Raw genomic sequence first — 15,069 nt, 5'->3', positions numbered from 1 at the left:
TTTAGTTTGAGTTCTAGATCCAAGAGGTGAGGGTGGACTTCAGGTTGTCTGAAGTCACTGAAATTGTACACAAAATCTTGTGTTTTTTTTTTTTTTCTTTTAACTTTTTAGGGAAAAGATACATAGTTTTCATCTATACTAACAGTATAATACTATTTTATTTTTTATGCTATGTTGGAATTGAAGATGTTTATTATACATTCTTTAAATAGCAGAAAAATTGGAAACAACCTGTATAGCCAGGAAAATGGTTAAAAAGATTGTGAGTTGCCATTTAAAATGACATTTAGAACAAATTATTTTAATAGTTTGGGAAAATACTATTTTAAAAAAGCATGACACAAACTCACATATACCATATGATCTCAGCCACTTTAAATCACTCAAATAAGACTAGAAGGAGGTATATCAAATTATGTTATCTCTTGGCATTTGGGATTATAGATTTATTTTCCCAGTTTACTATAATAAGCATATATAACTTCCATAAAAAGATTTTTAATGTAAAGCATTTCACAGAAATGACAACAAAATGATCTGTGGCTCTAGTAGCTTTCTTGTGTAATATGATTATTATTATTAAAACTTTACTCTGCACCTAGTGTTTCTATACAGTTGTCTTTTTCTGTTAGCTACTAGAACAGTGGCATGTAATCAGATGTGTTCATCAGAGCCGTACATGGAGTATTTAAAAATGTACATGTCTCACTCTATCCCCACAGCTTCTGATTAAGTAGATCAAGAGTAGGGCTAGCATCCGTATTTTTTAAAAGCTTTACAAATGATTTAAATCAGCCCCCTAACTGAGAATGTTATCTATAACCAGAAGCTGTTGAGTATGATACTTACCTTCCACTTAGCAGCAAGCATCAACGTTTGAAGCCTTCACTTTACATTTAGTTGTTAAACTTAAGGGGAAAACAGCATATTTGAGTTATAGAAAATAAACCCAAATACGAGTGCTATACAGTATTTCAAAGCTAGCTAGACAAGAATCTTGAAAAGAGTCCATTTAATCCTATTCCGTATCTCTAATGCATGTTGCTTTTGGTTTTATCTTTTACTCCCTAGTGAATGGAGTGCCATAGAAAAAGAAATGGGTGATGGACTGCAAAGTGCTGGTCATCATATGGATGTGTAAGTACCTCGAGAACTTTTGTGAAGCCCGAGGTGAAGTCCTGTAGTGAAGCGTTAGTGACTCTTCTATTCTGTTTTTATCAAGTTTGCTGGCATTTATATTGCACTCTATTTGTACGTATCTGACTTAAATTTATCTCAGGAATGCAGTTAGTTTAACATTTGAAAATCCATCTAATTCATATTTTAACAGAATGAAGATGAAAACATTGAAGGTATGTTCATTTCAATACATGTAGAAAAAGCATTTGATGAATTTTAACACCCATTTACAGTAAAAAGTCTCATCAACTCGGAATAAAAGGGAATTTTCTCAGTCTAAAATTTATAGCCAATATTGTACTTAATAGTGCAGTATTGAGGCTTTCTCTTAAGGTCAAGAAAAAGGCAAGGTTGTTTGCTCTTGCCGCTTTTTGTAAACATTGTACCGGAGGTCCTACTCAGTATAGTGAGACAAGAAAATTAAATAAGAGGCCTCAATATTAGGAAGAAGCAAAACTATATTTTCATTTGACAAGGTCTTTTACACAGAAAACCATAAACAATCAACCAAAAATATTGTAGAACTAACAGCTGATTTTTTTTTTTTTTTTTTTTTTAAAGAGATTAGGTCTCACTCTGTTGCCCAGGCTGGAGTGCATTGGTACAATCACAGCTCACTGCAGCTTCAACCTTCTGGGCTCAAGCACACCTTCCACCTCAACCTCCCAAGTAGCTAGGACTACAGGTGCATGCCACCACGCCTGGCTAATTATTTTTTTGTAGAGACAGAGTGTTGCTATGTTGCCCAGGTCGATCTTGGACTCCTGGCCTTAAGCAATCCTCCTGCCTTGGCCTCCCAAAGTGCTGAGATTACAGGCATGAGCCGCTGTTCCCAGATTGAATTAAAGTTTTTTTTTTCTTTTTTTAGAGATGTGGTCTTGCTATGTTTCCCAGGCTGGTCTCAAACTTCTGGCCTCAAGGGATTCTCCCATCTCAACCTCCCAAAGTGCTGGGATTAGTGGCGGGAGCCAGCACACCTGGCCAACAGCTGAATTAATTTTATTTTTTCCAACTTCTATTATAGGTTCAGGGGGTACATGTGCAGGTTTGTAAATTGCCTGACATGGGGGTTTGGTGTACAGATCATTTCATCACCCAGTAAGCTTAATACCTGAGAGGTGGTTTTTCTATTCTCACCCTCCTCCTAACCTCCACCCTTAAGTAGGCATTGGTATCTGTTGTTCTCTTCTTTGTATCCACGTGTACTGAATGTTTAGCTCCCACTTATAAGTGAGAATATGTGATACTTGGTTTTTTGTTCCTGTGTTAATTCACTTAGGATAATGGCCTCCAGGTGCATCCATGTTGCTGCATCCTTATTGCTGCATCTATTCTCTTACATGGCTGTGTAGTATTCCATGGTATACATGTACCACAGTTTCTTTATCCAGTCCACCATTCATGGCATTTAGGTTGATTCCATGTCTTCACTGTTGCGAATACTGCTGCAGTGAACACAGGCATGCATGTATCCTTATGGTAGAATAATTTATATTTTGGGGGATATAGACCCAGTACTGGGAGACTGCTGGGTTGAATGGTACTTCTATTTTAAGTTCTTTGAGAAATCTCTAGACTGCTTTTCACAGTGGCTGAACTAATTTACTTTCCAACAGCAGTGTATGTGTTGCTCTTTCTCTGCAACCTTGCCAGCATGTTATTTTTTGACCTTTTAGTAATAACCATTCTGGCCAGGTGGAGTGGCTCACACCTGTAATCCCAGCAGTGTAGAAGGCTGAGGGGGGCAGATCTCTTGAGCCTAGGAGCTCAAGACTAGCCTGCGAAACATAGCAAGAACATGTCTCTATTATTTAAGTTTAAAAAAATAAATAATAATAACCATTCTGACTAGTGTGAGATGATATCTCATTGTGGTTTTGATTTTCATTTCTTTAATGATGTTGAGTATTTTTTCATGTTTGTTGGCCGCATGTATGTCTTCTGTTGAGAAGTATCTGTTCATGTCCTTCCCCTAACTCCTTTATTTTTATTTTTATTTTTGTTTTTATTTTTTTCTGAGACGGAGTCTCACTCTGTCGCCCAGGCTGGAGTGCAGTGGCGCAATCTTGGCTCACTGCAACCTCTGCCTCCCAGGTTCAAGCAATTCTCCTGACTCAGCCTCCTGGGTAGCTGGGATTACAGGTGCCCACCACCACACCCGGCTAATTTTTGTATTTTTAGTAGAGACAGGGTTTTGCCATGTTGACCAGACTGGTCTCAAACTCCTGGGCTTGAGTGATCTGCCCATCTCAGCCTCCCAAAGTGCTTGGATTACAGGAGTGAGCCACCGCACCTGGCCATTTTTTTGGAAGACAGAGTCTCACTCTGTCACCCAGGCTGGAATGCAGTGGCACCATCTCAGTTCCCTGCAACCTCTACCTCCCGGGGTCAAGCGATTCTTCTGCCTCAGCTTCCCGAGTAGCTGGGACTACGGACATGCGCCACCACGCCTAGCTAATTTTTGTATTTTTAGTAGAGATGGGGATTCACCATATTGGCCAGGCTGGTCTTGAACTCCTGACCTCATGATCTGCCCGCCTCAGCCTCCCAAAGTGCTGGGATTATAGGCGTGAGCCACTGCGTCCGGCTTTTTTAAAACAGTCTTGCTCTGTCTCCAAGGCTGGAGTACAGTGGTGCTATTGGTTTACTGCAGCCTCCTCCTCACCGGTTCAAGCGATTCTCCTGCCTCAACCGCCCAAAAGTGTGGGATTACAGGTGTGAGCCACCGTGCCTGGCCTCCTTTGCCCATTTTTAAATTGAGTTGTTTTTTGCCTGTTAATTTGTTTAAGTTCCTTATAGATTCTGGATATTAAACCTTTGTCAGATACATAGTTTGGGAATATCTTCTCCCATTTCATAAGTTATCTGTTTACTCTGTTGATAGTTTCTTTTGCTGTGCAGAAGCTCTTTAGTTTAATTAGGTCCCAACTGTCAATTTTTGTTTTTGTTGCAATTGCTTTTGGAGTCTTCATCATGAAATCTTTCCCATAGCCTATGTCCCAAATGGTATTTACTAGGTTTTCTTTTTCTTTCTTTTTTTTTTTTAATAGTTTAGGTTTTACATTTAAGTCCTTTGTCTATCTTGAGTTGATTTTTGTATATGATAACAGGAAGGGGTCCAGTTTAAATCTACATATGGCTAACTAACAACTGAATTTAATTAAGATGCAGGATGCAAATTTAATGTCTAAAAATCTATTTTTATATACTAGCAACAACAATTTGAAAATAAAAAATTTAAAACAATGCTATTTATGATAAATAACATCAAAACACAAAACTTAGGTATCAATTTAATGAAAGATATGAAAGACCTCTGCACAGAAAACTATATAAAACATTGCTGAGAGAAATTAAAACCTAAATAAATGGAAAGATAAACTGTGTTCATGGATTGGAAGACATTGTTAAGATGTCAATTCTCCCCAAATTGCTAATTCTAAAGTTTACATGGGCCAGGCACAATGGCTCACACTTGTAATCTCAGCTGTTTGGGAGGCCAAGACAGGTGGATCACTTGAGGTCAGGAGTTTGAGACCAGGCTGGCCAACACGGTGAAACCCTGTCTCTACTAAAAATACAAAAATTAGCCGGGTGTGGTGGCGCATGCCTATAGTCCCAGCCACTTGGGAGGCTGAGGCAGGAGAATCACTTGAACTCGGGAGGCAGAGGTTGCAGTGAGCCGAGACCACACCACTGCACTCCAGCCTAGGTGACAGAGTGAGACTTCGTCTCAAAAAAATAAAATAAAAAATAAAAGTTTATATGGACATTTAAAGAACCTAGAATAGCTACAACAATCTTTTTTTTTTTTTTTTTTTTTTTTTTGAGACGGAGTCTTGCTCTTTCACCCAGGCTGGAGTGCAGTGGCGCGATCTCGGCTCACTGCAAGCTCCACCTCCCGGGTTCACGCCATTCTCCTGCCTCAGCCTCTCCGAGTAGCTGGGACTACAGGCGCCCGCCACCACGCCCGGCTAATTTTTTGTATTTTTAGTAGAGACGGGGTTTCACCGTGGTCTCGATCTCCTGACCTCGTGATCCGCCCGCCTCGGCCTCCCAAAGTGCTGGGATTGCAAGCGTGAGCCACCGCGCCCGGCCTACAACAATCTTGACGAAGAACAAAACTGGAATATATTACTTTCAAGATTTACTAGGCTGGGCACCGTGGCTCACACCTGTAATCCCAGCACGTTGGGAGGCTGAGGTGGGTGAGTCACCTGAGGCCAGGAGCTCAAGACCAGCCTGGCTGACATGGCAAAACCCCATCTCTACTAAAAATACAAAATAAATCAGCCAGGCGTGGTGGCAGGCGCTTGTAATCCCAGCTACTCGGGAGGCTGAGGCAGGAGAATCACTTGAACCCAGGAGGCGGAGGCTACAGTGAATCGAGATTGCACCATTGCACTCCAGCCTGGGTGACAAGAGTGAAACTCTGTCCCCACCTCCCAAAAAAAAAAAGATTTACTATAAAGCTAAGTTATAAAGATAGTGAGGTATTGGCATAAAGTTAAACAGATTGACCAGGTACAGTGGCTCATGCTGTGATCCCGGCTCTTTGGCAGGCAAACGCGAGTAGATCCCTTGAGTCCAGGAGTTTGAGATCAGCCTGGGCAACATGGCAAAACCCTTTCTCTACAAAAAAACTACAAAAATTAGGCCAGGCATGGTGGCTCAAGCCTGTAATCCTAGCACTTTGGGAGGCCAAGGTGGGTGGATTATGTGAGGTCAGGAGGTTAAGACCAGCCTGGTCAACATGGCGAAACCCTGTCTCTACTAAAAATATAAATATTAGCCAGGCGTGGGGACGTGCACCTGTAGTCGCAGCTACTCAGGAAGCTGAGGCAGGAGAATTACTTGAACCTAAGAAGGCAGAGGTTGCAGTGAGCTGAAGATTGCACCACTGCACTCCAGCCTGGGTGACAGAGCAAGACTCTGTCTCAAAAAAACCAAAACTACAAAAATTAGCTGGGAGTGGTGGCGTGCACCTATAGTCCCAGCTACTCAGGAGGCTGAAGTGGGATGATCACTTGAGCCCAGGAAGTCAAGGCTGCAGTTGAGTCATGATCCTGTCACTGCACTTTAACCTGGATGAGAGTGAGACAGGGTCTCAAAAAAAAGAAAGAAAGATAAAGATAAATAGATCAATGGAACAGAATTCTGTATAGAAATAGACTCACACTTCTATAGTTCATTTCAACAAATGGTGTTGAAATAACTGAATATCTACATGGAAAAAAAAAAGAACCTTGAGCCTTGTCTTACACTTGACACAAAACAAATTCAATTCGGATCATATACATAATTGTAAAAGGTAAAATTATAGCTTTTAGTGGAAAACATTGTTAAAAAGGATATGAAAAGAAAAAATTACTTTAAATGGCAAACTAGTCTTCATGAAATTTAAAATTTTTGTTTAAATTTTGATGAAGACCAATTTACCATTTAATACCATTGAGGGAGCAAGAAATGGAGAGTTAAATGGGGTGCAGAGTTTCAGTTGCAGACAATGAGAAAATTATGGAGGTGGGTGGTGGTAATGATTATGCAACAGTGTATATATACTTAATACCACTAAGTTGTACACATAAAAATTATTAACAAGATAACTTTTATATTATGTATGTTTTACTATTATTTTAAATTTTAATATAAATTGATACAGGGTCTCACTGTTACCCAGGCTGGTCTCAAACTCCTGGGCTCAAGTGATCCACCGCCATAGCCTCTCAAATTGCTGGGATTACAAGCATGAGCCACCCCGCCAGGCCTTTACTATATTTTAAAAAGCGACACTATTAAGACAGTGAAGAAGCAAGTATAGGAGCAAACATTTCTAACAATAGTATAGAAAGAACTCCTGTGATTCAAAAAGACAAAAAAAAGATCTTAAATATTCTCACTACAAAAATAATGCTAAGTATGTCAGGTGATGGGTATGTTAATTAGCTTGATTTAATCATTTCATAATGTATACATACGTCAAAACATCACATTGTACACTGTAAATATATACAGTTCTTTAATTTTTTTTTTTTTTTTTTTTTTGAGATGGAGTCTCGCTCTGTCGCCCAGGCTGGAGTGCAGTGGCGCAATCTCGGCTCACTGTAAGCTCCGCCTCCTGGGTTCACGCCATTCTCCTGCCTCAGCCTCTCCTAGTAGCTGGGACTACAGGTGCCCGCCACCACGCCCGGCTAATTTTTTGTATTTTTAGTAGAGACGGGGTTTCACCATGGTCTCGATCTCCTGACCTTGTGATTCGCCCACCTCGGACTCCCAAAGTGCTGGGATTACAAGCGTGAGCCACCGCGCCCGGCCCTACAGTTCTTTAATTATACCTTAAAGCTAGGAGAGAAAAAAGAAAAAATGTGTTTATCTAAATATTACTTTTCCTTAGGCCATGTTCCAAACCAACTAGCTATTTTTTTCAACTATTTTGTTTAACCTAAAGTCTTCCTGTGGTCTCTTGATTTGGCATTTCAATGTTTGCAAGAATTTAGGATTATCCCTTCAGTTGATTTATGAAAGTGTTAAATAAAATTCTCAGTACTGAGATCTAAAAATCTTTATCATTTATACTTCCCCACCCTAGGATGTTCCAATTTCTCCCTACACTGTGTTTCCTGTCTTCAGGCCACCAGCCCTCTTTGTTTTCTTCATGTCAACTCTTCCAGAATCATAGACTGAGGAACTAAAGGCAGGTTTTCCTACTCTTAACAGTGATTCTCAAGCCTTTTTTTCAGTCACATATAAGAAAATATTCACTCTCATAGCTGTAAGTTTGTAATTACAGAATGTATATTTTCACTGCTTATATAAATCCTGTAAGCACATTGCTTTTCAAATGAACCTTAGCATAGTTTTGTTTATTTTGTCTTACAACTTCGATAAACTTGATGAGGCAGGCCTAGAGACATAAAGTATGTCCATGCGAAGGAACCAGAATTAATTTAAAAGAAGGATACCTGTTGTATTACACAGAAGTAGTACATACACACAGCCCCTGTCCTTATGGAATTTACAATGCTATCAGAGAAATAAAACCAACACATGAGGCCGACTCTAGGTGCACTGCCTATGAGTTAGTCCTGCTCCTCAAGGAGCAGTGCTCTTCAATAAAAGGTTTCCACCTGACATCACTGGCTCACCCTTGAATTCTTTCCTGGGCGAAGCCGATAATCCTCCTGGGCTAACCTCCAATTTTGGGGCTCACTTGTCCTGCATTATTTAGATCTGGTAATTCCTTATCTAATGTCAATCTAAAAGGAACTAAACAGTGGAATGGTGTGTGTAATTAAATGTGTCTGATAAACTGCAACTTACCATGTATTTCACACAATTTTATATTAAATTACAATACCTTGTATCAGCTATAGTTTCTTCTCTTTCTTTTCCTTTTTTTTTTTTTTTTTGTGAGACAGGGTCTCACTCTGTCACCCCAGCGTGAGTACAATGGCACATTCACAGCTCACTGCAGCCTTGGACTTCCTGGGCTCAGGCATTCCTCCCAAATTAGCCTCCTGAGTACCTGGGACTACAGGCATGCACTACCATTTCCAGCTAATTTTTGTATTTTTTGTAGAGACAGGGTCTGCCATGTTGCCCAGGCTGGTCTCGAACTCCTGGGCTCTAGTGTACAATCTCCAATTACAGCTTTTCCGTCTGCCTTGGCTTTAGTACTGAGTTTTCTTTTGTCACTAGATTTGTCACACTCAGCCTATCAATTGGCACATTGTAGATGCTCAACAAATAGATAATTCAAATAAATAAGAATCACTTTTTAAAAAACCAACACATGAAATATGACTGATAAAATTTAAGTTTAAATTGTTGATAAGGGAACGGAAGTAGAATGATGACTAAAGACTAAAGCAGTCTGGAAAAATTTCCTAGAGGTGTTGAGACATGTGCTTGTATGGTTTGGAGAAGTAATGTGGGAGCCATCACATTCTGTACAAATGAAGACTCATGGGCAGGAATGAAACTGGGATGACATTGAGGGTGTCTCCCAATCAAAGCAGAGGTTGCTATTAAGAATTAGTATAAAATGGCCAGGTGCAGTGGCTCATGCCTGTAATCCCAGCACTTCAGGAGGCCGAGGCGAGTGGATCATGAGGTCAGGAGATTGAGACCATCCTGGCTAACATAGTGAAACCCCATCTCTACTAAAAATACAAAAAATTAGCTGGGCATGGTGGGGGGGGCCGGGGCACCTGTAGTCCCAGCTACTCAGGAGGCTGAGGCAGGAGAATGGGGTGAACCCGGGAGGCGGAGCTTGCAGTGAGCTGAGATCGCACCACTGCACTCCAGCCTGGGCGACAGAGCGAGACACCGTCTCAAAAAAAAAAAAGAATTAGTATAAAATAAGCTTCTAAAATTTTCTCTAATCTTTATTTACTCTACTTTTTCTTTTGTAGCTTTTTGGCATCATTATAAATAAATAATTGCAACCAAGAATATGTGTATGCCAATTATACCAAACTCTTATTCTTTCTACAGATTTTGTAGCCATTTTATGTATGTCTTTGAACAAAAGATATTACAGTCTTACGGGCTTCTTAAGCTACCTATGAAAAGGACCATTTTTTGTTTATTTTTTATTTCTAAGTCATTGGTGACCAAAACATTTAGGTAAAATTCAATAAAATCATCATGGTAATTACACATTGCTATCAGTTATTCTAAATGCTAATTCTCACTGTCTGTACTTACAACATCATTGATGGGTAGCAAATTGTCTGTGGGCCACACTTAGAATTGCTGTTTTTTTGTTTGTTTGTTTGTTTGTCTGTTTGTTTGTTTGTTTTTGAGATGGAGTCTTGCTGTGTCGCCCAGGCTGGAGTGCAGTGGTGTGATCTTGGCTCACTGCAACCTCCTCCTCCCGTGTTCAAGAGATTCTCCTGCCTCAGCCTCCCAAGTAGCTGAGATTACAGGCACCTACCCCCACTTCCAGCTAATTTTCGTATTTTTAGTAGAGACAGGGTATCACCACGTTGGCCAGGCTGGTCTCGAACTCCTGACCTCAAGTGATCTGCCCATCTTGGCCTCCCAAAGTGCTGGGATTACAGGTGCGAGCCACTGCGCCCAGCCTAATTGCACTTCTCTAGAACCCTAATACTTTGTGTTCCAATGAAAGTAACTCTATTTATGCAATGTGTGTTTTTTTTTTTTAAACAGGTATGCATCTTCTATTGATGATATTTTGGAAGATGAAGAACATTATGCAGATCAGTTAAAAGAGTATCTTTTTTATGCAGAAGCATTGCGGTAAGTTTAATAAATTCCACGTGCAGCCATGGGGTTGTTCACCACTCCTCATACGCCACTGTAAAGTACAGATAGTAGAGTGTTTTTTAAGTGAACACATTCCCTTAGATAATGAATAGGTCTCATTGTATTTCTCTGTGTTGGAGAGTGCCAGGCATAAACACGTAAGACAAGGCCTGCCCTCGAAGCATCATTTTGATAAAAACCGCCAGCCTCAGGCATCAAGTGTGTCTGTATGTTTCCACTTTTTCCAGTTTGAAGATTGGAAGCAAAATACAGACTGAGTGTGTGTAACAGTATCTGTTACTAGGTTGTATATTGCTATTTTTATTCTCTGTGTCTTATCAGTAGCTTGTATAATGTCCTTATGTAACAAGGACTTTCTTATCTGTTCTTATGTTATCTTTTACAGAGCCAAAGGGAATTCTCTTTTAGATAGTCCTACGTGACTAGGAAAAAGTTAATATCTTTTTTTCTGATTAGTTTAGAAAAAGGAATTATTTTCCTAGAATAGGTGGCTTTTGGTCAGTTGTCCTGTCACTTTTTTTTTTTTTTGAGACAGAGTAGCATTTGGCTGTGTCGCCCAGGCTGGAGTGCAGTGGCGTGATCTTGGCTCACTGCAACCTCTGCATCCCGGGTTCGAACTATTCTTCTGCCTCAGCCTCCTGAGTAGCTGGGATTACAGGCGCCCACCAACATACCCAGCTAATTTTTGTACTTTTAGTAGAGACACGGTTTCACCATGTTGGCCAGGCTGGTCTCAAACTCCTGGCCTCAGGTAATCGCCTGCCTCGGCCTCTCAAAGTGCTGGGATTACAGGCGTGAGCCACCGCTGTCCTGTCACTTTTAAAAGCAGTATAAGAATTCTGTTAGGAAAACAAAAGAGCACTATTCCCTTACCTCTATGGTGACGGGTATGAAATCATCTGCACATTGTTAGCTTGTTTTCCTTCTAGGGCTTTGAGTAGTAGGAAGTCTCACCAATGTATTTTCAAGTCACCAAGCAAAAGAAAGTTGGCTGGGTGAGGTGGCTCCTGCCTGAATCCCAGCACTTTGGGAGGCTGAGACAGATGGATCACCTGAGGCCAGGAGTTCGAGACCAGCCTAGCCAACTTGGTGAAACCCTGTCTCTACTAAAATTACAAAAAAGTTAGCCAGGCATAGTGGTGGGCACCTGTAATCCCAACTACTAGAGAGGCTGAGGCAGAAGAATTGCTTGAACAGGGGAGGTGGAGCCGAGATCGCATCATTACACTCCAGCCTGGGCGACAGAGCAAGATTCCATATCCAAAAAAAAAAGAAAGTTGCTGAGTACAGTGGAATTCTCTGCAGCTCTTAAAAATTGTAAAAAGGATCAATGCATATTGACATGGAAAGATGGCCAGGGTATATAGCCATGTGAGAAAAGATGTAGGAACCATTTGAGGTGCGTGGATATGGTATTTGTCAATGCCTAGCTAAATTCTGGAAGGTTATATACTATCTGGTAACACAGATTATATCTGGATAGTGGGATTGGAGGAAAGAGTGTTCTTGAACTTTCTTTTTGTATTTTGCATTTTTTATTTTTTTGAGATGGAGTTTCACTCTGTTGCCCAGACTGGAGTGCAGTGGCGCAATCTCTGCTCACTGCAACCTCTGTCTCCTGGGTACAAGCGATTCTCCTGCCTCAGCCTCCCAAGTAGCTGGGATTACAGGCATGCGCCACCACGCCTGGCTAATTTTTGTATTTTTAGTAGAGATGGGGTTTTACCATGTTGATCAGGCCGGTCTTGAACTCTTGACCTCAGGTGATCTGCCCACCTCGGCCTCCCAAAGTGCTGGGATTACTGGCATGAGCCACCATGCCCAACCTCTTTTTTTTTTATTTTGTGCATTACTGTATTAGAATCTTTTCTTTTTACAGTGAACATGGATTACTTTTACAATCATAAAAACTAATAAACATTTCTATGCCGGGCGACATGGCTCATGCATATAATCCTAATACTTTGGGAAACTGAGGTGGATGGATTGCTTGAGCCCGTGAGTTTGAGACCAGCCTGGGCAACATGGGCAAGACCCCATCTCTACAAAGCACAAATTAGTCGGGCGTGGTGGCACATGCCTTAGTCCCCGCTACTTAGGAGGCTGAGGTGGGAGGATTGAGCCCAGGAGGCAGAGGTTGCAGTGAGCCGAGATCGCACCATTGCCCTCCAGCCTGGGTGACGGAGTGAGACCTTGTCTCCAAAAAAAAAAAAAAAAAAAAAAAAAGCTAATAGACATTTCTAAATCACAAAGAAGAAAACTTTGAGGTATTATCTTTTCTAAGAATACTCAGTTGCTATGTGAGATTACAGTATTAGTTCTTACATTATGTTAAAAAATGTTTTATGTATGTGATAATGGCATGTTTATTGAAAGAAATGTTCCAAGTATATGGAAAACAACTTTTTTTGTGTTAAGAGTATATGACGTTTTTGGCCAGATACGGTGGCTCATGCCTGTAATCCCAGTACTTTGGGAGGTCGAAGTGGGCGGGTCACCTCAGGTCAGGAGTTTGAGACCAGCCTGGCCAATATGGAGAATCCCCGTCTCTACTAAAAATACAAAATTAGCTGGGTGTGGTGGCTCATGCCTGTAATCTCAGCTACTCGGGAAGCTGAGGCAGGAGAATCATTTGAACCCCGGAGGCGGAGGTTGTAGTGAGCCGAGATTGCGCCATTGCACTCCAGCCTGGGCAACAAGAGCAAAACTCTGTCTCAAAAAAAAAAAAGAATATATGAAGTTTTTATGGTTAGATTCTGCTAGATTCCATTAGATTCCATTTTTAATGTTGGGCTACTACATTTTAAACTTGAAAATTCTGGTCACACACGTTCTGCCCTAGTGAGACGTTGTGAATGGTTCTTCTCCACCCTTGAAAACAATGTTTGACATGTTAAAGGAAAAATTAAATGGCAGCACATTTTTTCATCTGTAGGGCTGTGTGCAGGAAACATGAACTTATGCAGTATGACTTGGAGATGGCTGCTCAGGACTTAGCATCCAAGAAGCAGCAGTGTGAGGAACTGGCAACTGGGGTGAGTATTTTCCTTTTGGCCTCTGATGATATTGTAGCAACACGGAATGTTCCTCACAGGCACTCACTCCTGTAGAATCAGTTCCAGTTACAATACTCAGGACAGCTGCACCTTTTACAGGGGAATAATTTGTGAGTAACTTTATAATTCTTTTAGTATTATCTTGATGCAAAAAGATGTAAGCCATTAAAACCATGTACTGTATAGAATTATAAGAAATTTTGCCAACATTTCTCTGGTGTAATCAGTATCATCCGGTTTCGTTTTTAAAAAAAAAAAAATTATTGGGCTGGGCATGGTGGCTCACACCTGTAATCTCAGCACTTTGGGAGGCCAAGGCCGGTGGATCACCTGAGGTCAGGAGTTCGAGACTAGCCTGGCCAACATGGTAAAACGCGATCTCTACTAGAAATACAAAAAGTTAACCAGGTGTGGTGCCTCATGCCTGTAGTCCCAGCTACTCGGGAAGCTGAGGCAGAAGAATTGCTTGAACCAGGCAGGCGGAGGTTGCAGTGACCCGAGGTCACGCCATTGTACTCCAGCCTGGGTGACAGAGCAAGACTCCATCTCAAAAAAAAAATTGTTTTTATTTATTTTTATTTTTTGAGACAAGGTCTGGTTCTGTTTCCCAGGCTGGAGTGCAGTGGTATGATCAGGGCTCACGGAAGCCTCAAACTCCTGGGATCCAGTGATCCTCCTGCCTCAGCCTCTTGAGTAGCTGGGACCACAGGCATGTGCCCCCATGCCTGGCTAATTTTGTTTATAGTGTCATCATGTTGACCAGGGTGGTCTCAAACTCCTGGACTCAAGTGATCCTCCCACCTCCGCCTCCCAGAGTGCTAGGATTACAGGGGTAAGCCACCATGCCTAGTCTATCATCTGGTTTCTAAGTCCAAGTGAAAAAACATGCAGTGAACTTTTTCAGGTTTAACTTTGCATGGTACTTTGCAGAAATTTTAGTTGACTTTGAAAAGCGTTACCCACTTAGAACCAGTGCATCTCGCCTAACAGGGAGCTTTTGATGTGCTTTATTCTTTAATGCTTACAGTGAGTACTTGTGAGGAAAATTCTATACCTGATTGCATTAGTCTTGGATCATTTTTATAATCAGCTTTCTACTCTCCAGTCATTTCATTGCAATAAATCAGCCATCATGGTGACCAACACACATTCTGAAAGTAGTAAACCAGCAGCAATGTCTCTACTTAGTTAATAAGCACTGTAGTTTTTTTTTTGTTTGTTTGTTTGTTTTAGACGGAGTCTCACTCTGTTGCCCAGGCTAGAGTGCGGCTCACTGCAAGCTCCACCTCCTGGGTTCACACCATTCTCCTGTTTCAGCCTCCTGAGTAGCTGGGACTACAGGCGCCCGCCACCACGCCCAACCAATTTTTTTTGTACTTTAGTAGAGACGGGGTTTCACCATATTAGCCAGGATGGTCTCAATCTCCTGACCTCGTGATCCGCCCGCCTCGGCCACCCAAAGTGCTGGGATTATAGGCGTGAGCCACTGCACCTGGCCAAGCACTATAGTTTTAAAAGTGCTTTTCACAGAGATTGCCCACTG

General features: G+C 41.3%; 1 protein-coding gene across 1 annotated transcript in view; it reads left to right on the top strand.

Annotated features, from left to right (window-relative positions):
• The window catches only part of SNX4 (sorting nexin 4), an 82,177-nt gene that overhangs the window by 53,455 nt on the left and 13,653 nt on the right, over positions 1-15,069 (top strand). Inside the window, exons 9-11 of the mRNA XM_030801719.1 lie at positions 1,072-1,137; positions 10,354-10,443; positions 13,406-13,505. Of these exons, the coding sequence (XP_030657579.1) occupies positions 1,072-1,137; positions 10,354-10,443; positions 13,406-13,505 (256 nt within the window). The remainder of the gene's footprint in view (positions 1-1,071; positions 1,138-10,353; positions 10,444-13,405; positions 13,506-15,069) is intronic.

This window comes from Nomascus leucogenys, chromosome 21 (assembly GCF_006542625.1).
Source record: "Nomascus leucogenys isolate Asia chromosome 21, Asia_NLE_v1, whole genome shotgun sequence".
In the NCBI taxonomy this organism is placed as follows: Eukaryota; Metazoa; Chordata; class Mammalia; order Primates; family Hylobatidae; genus Nomascus; species Nomascus leucogenys.
This window is presented reverse-complemented; position numbering and strand designations above follow the sequence as displayed.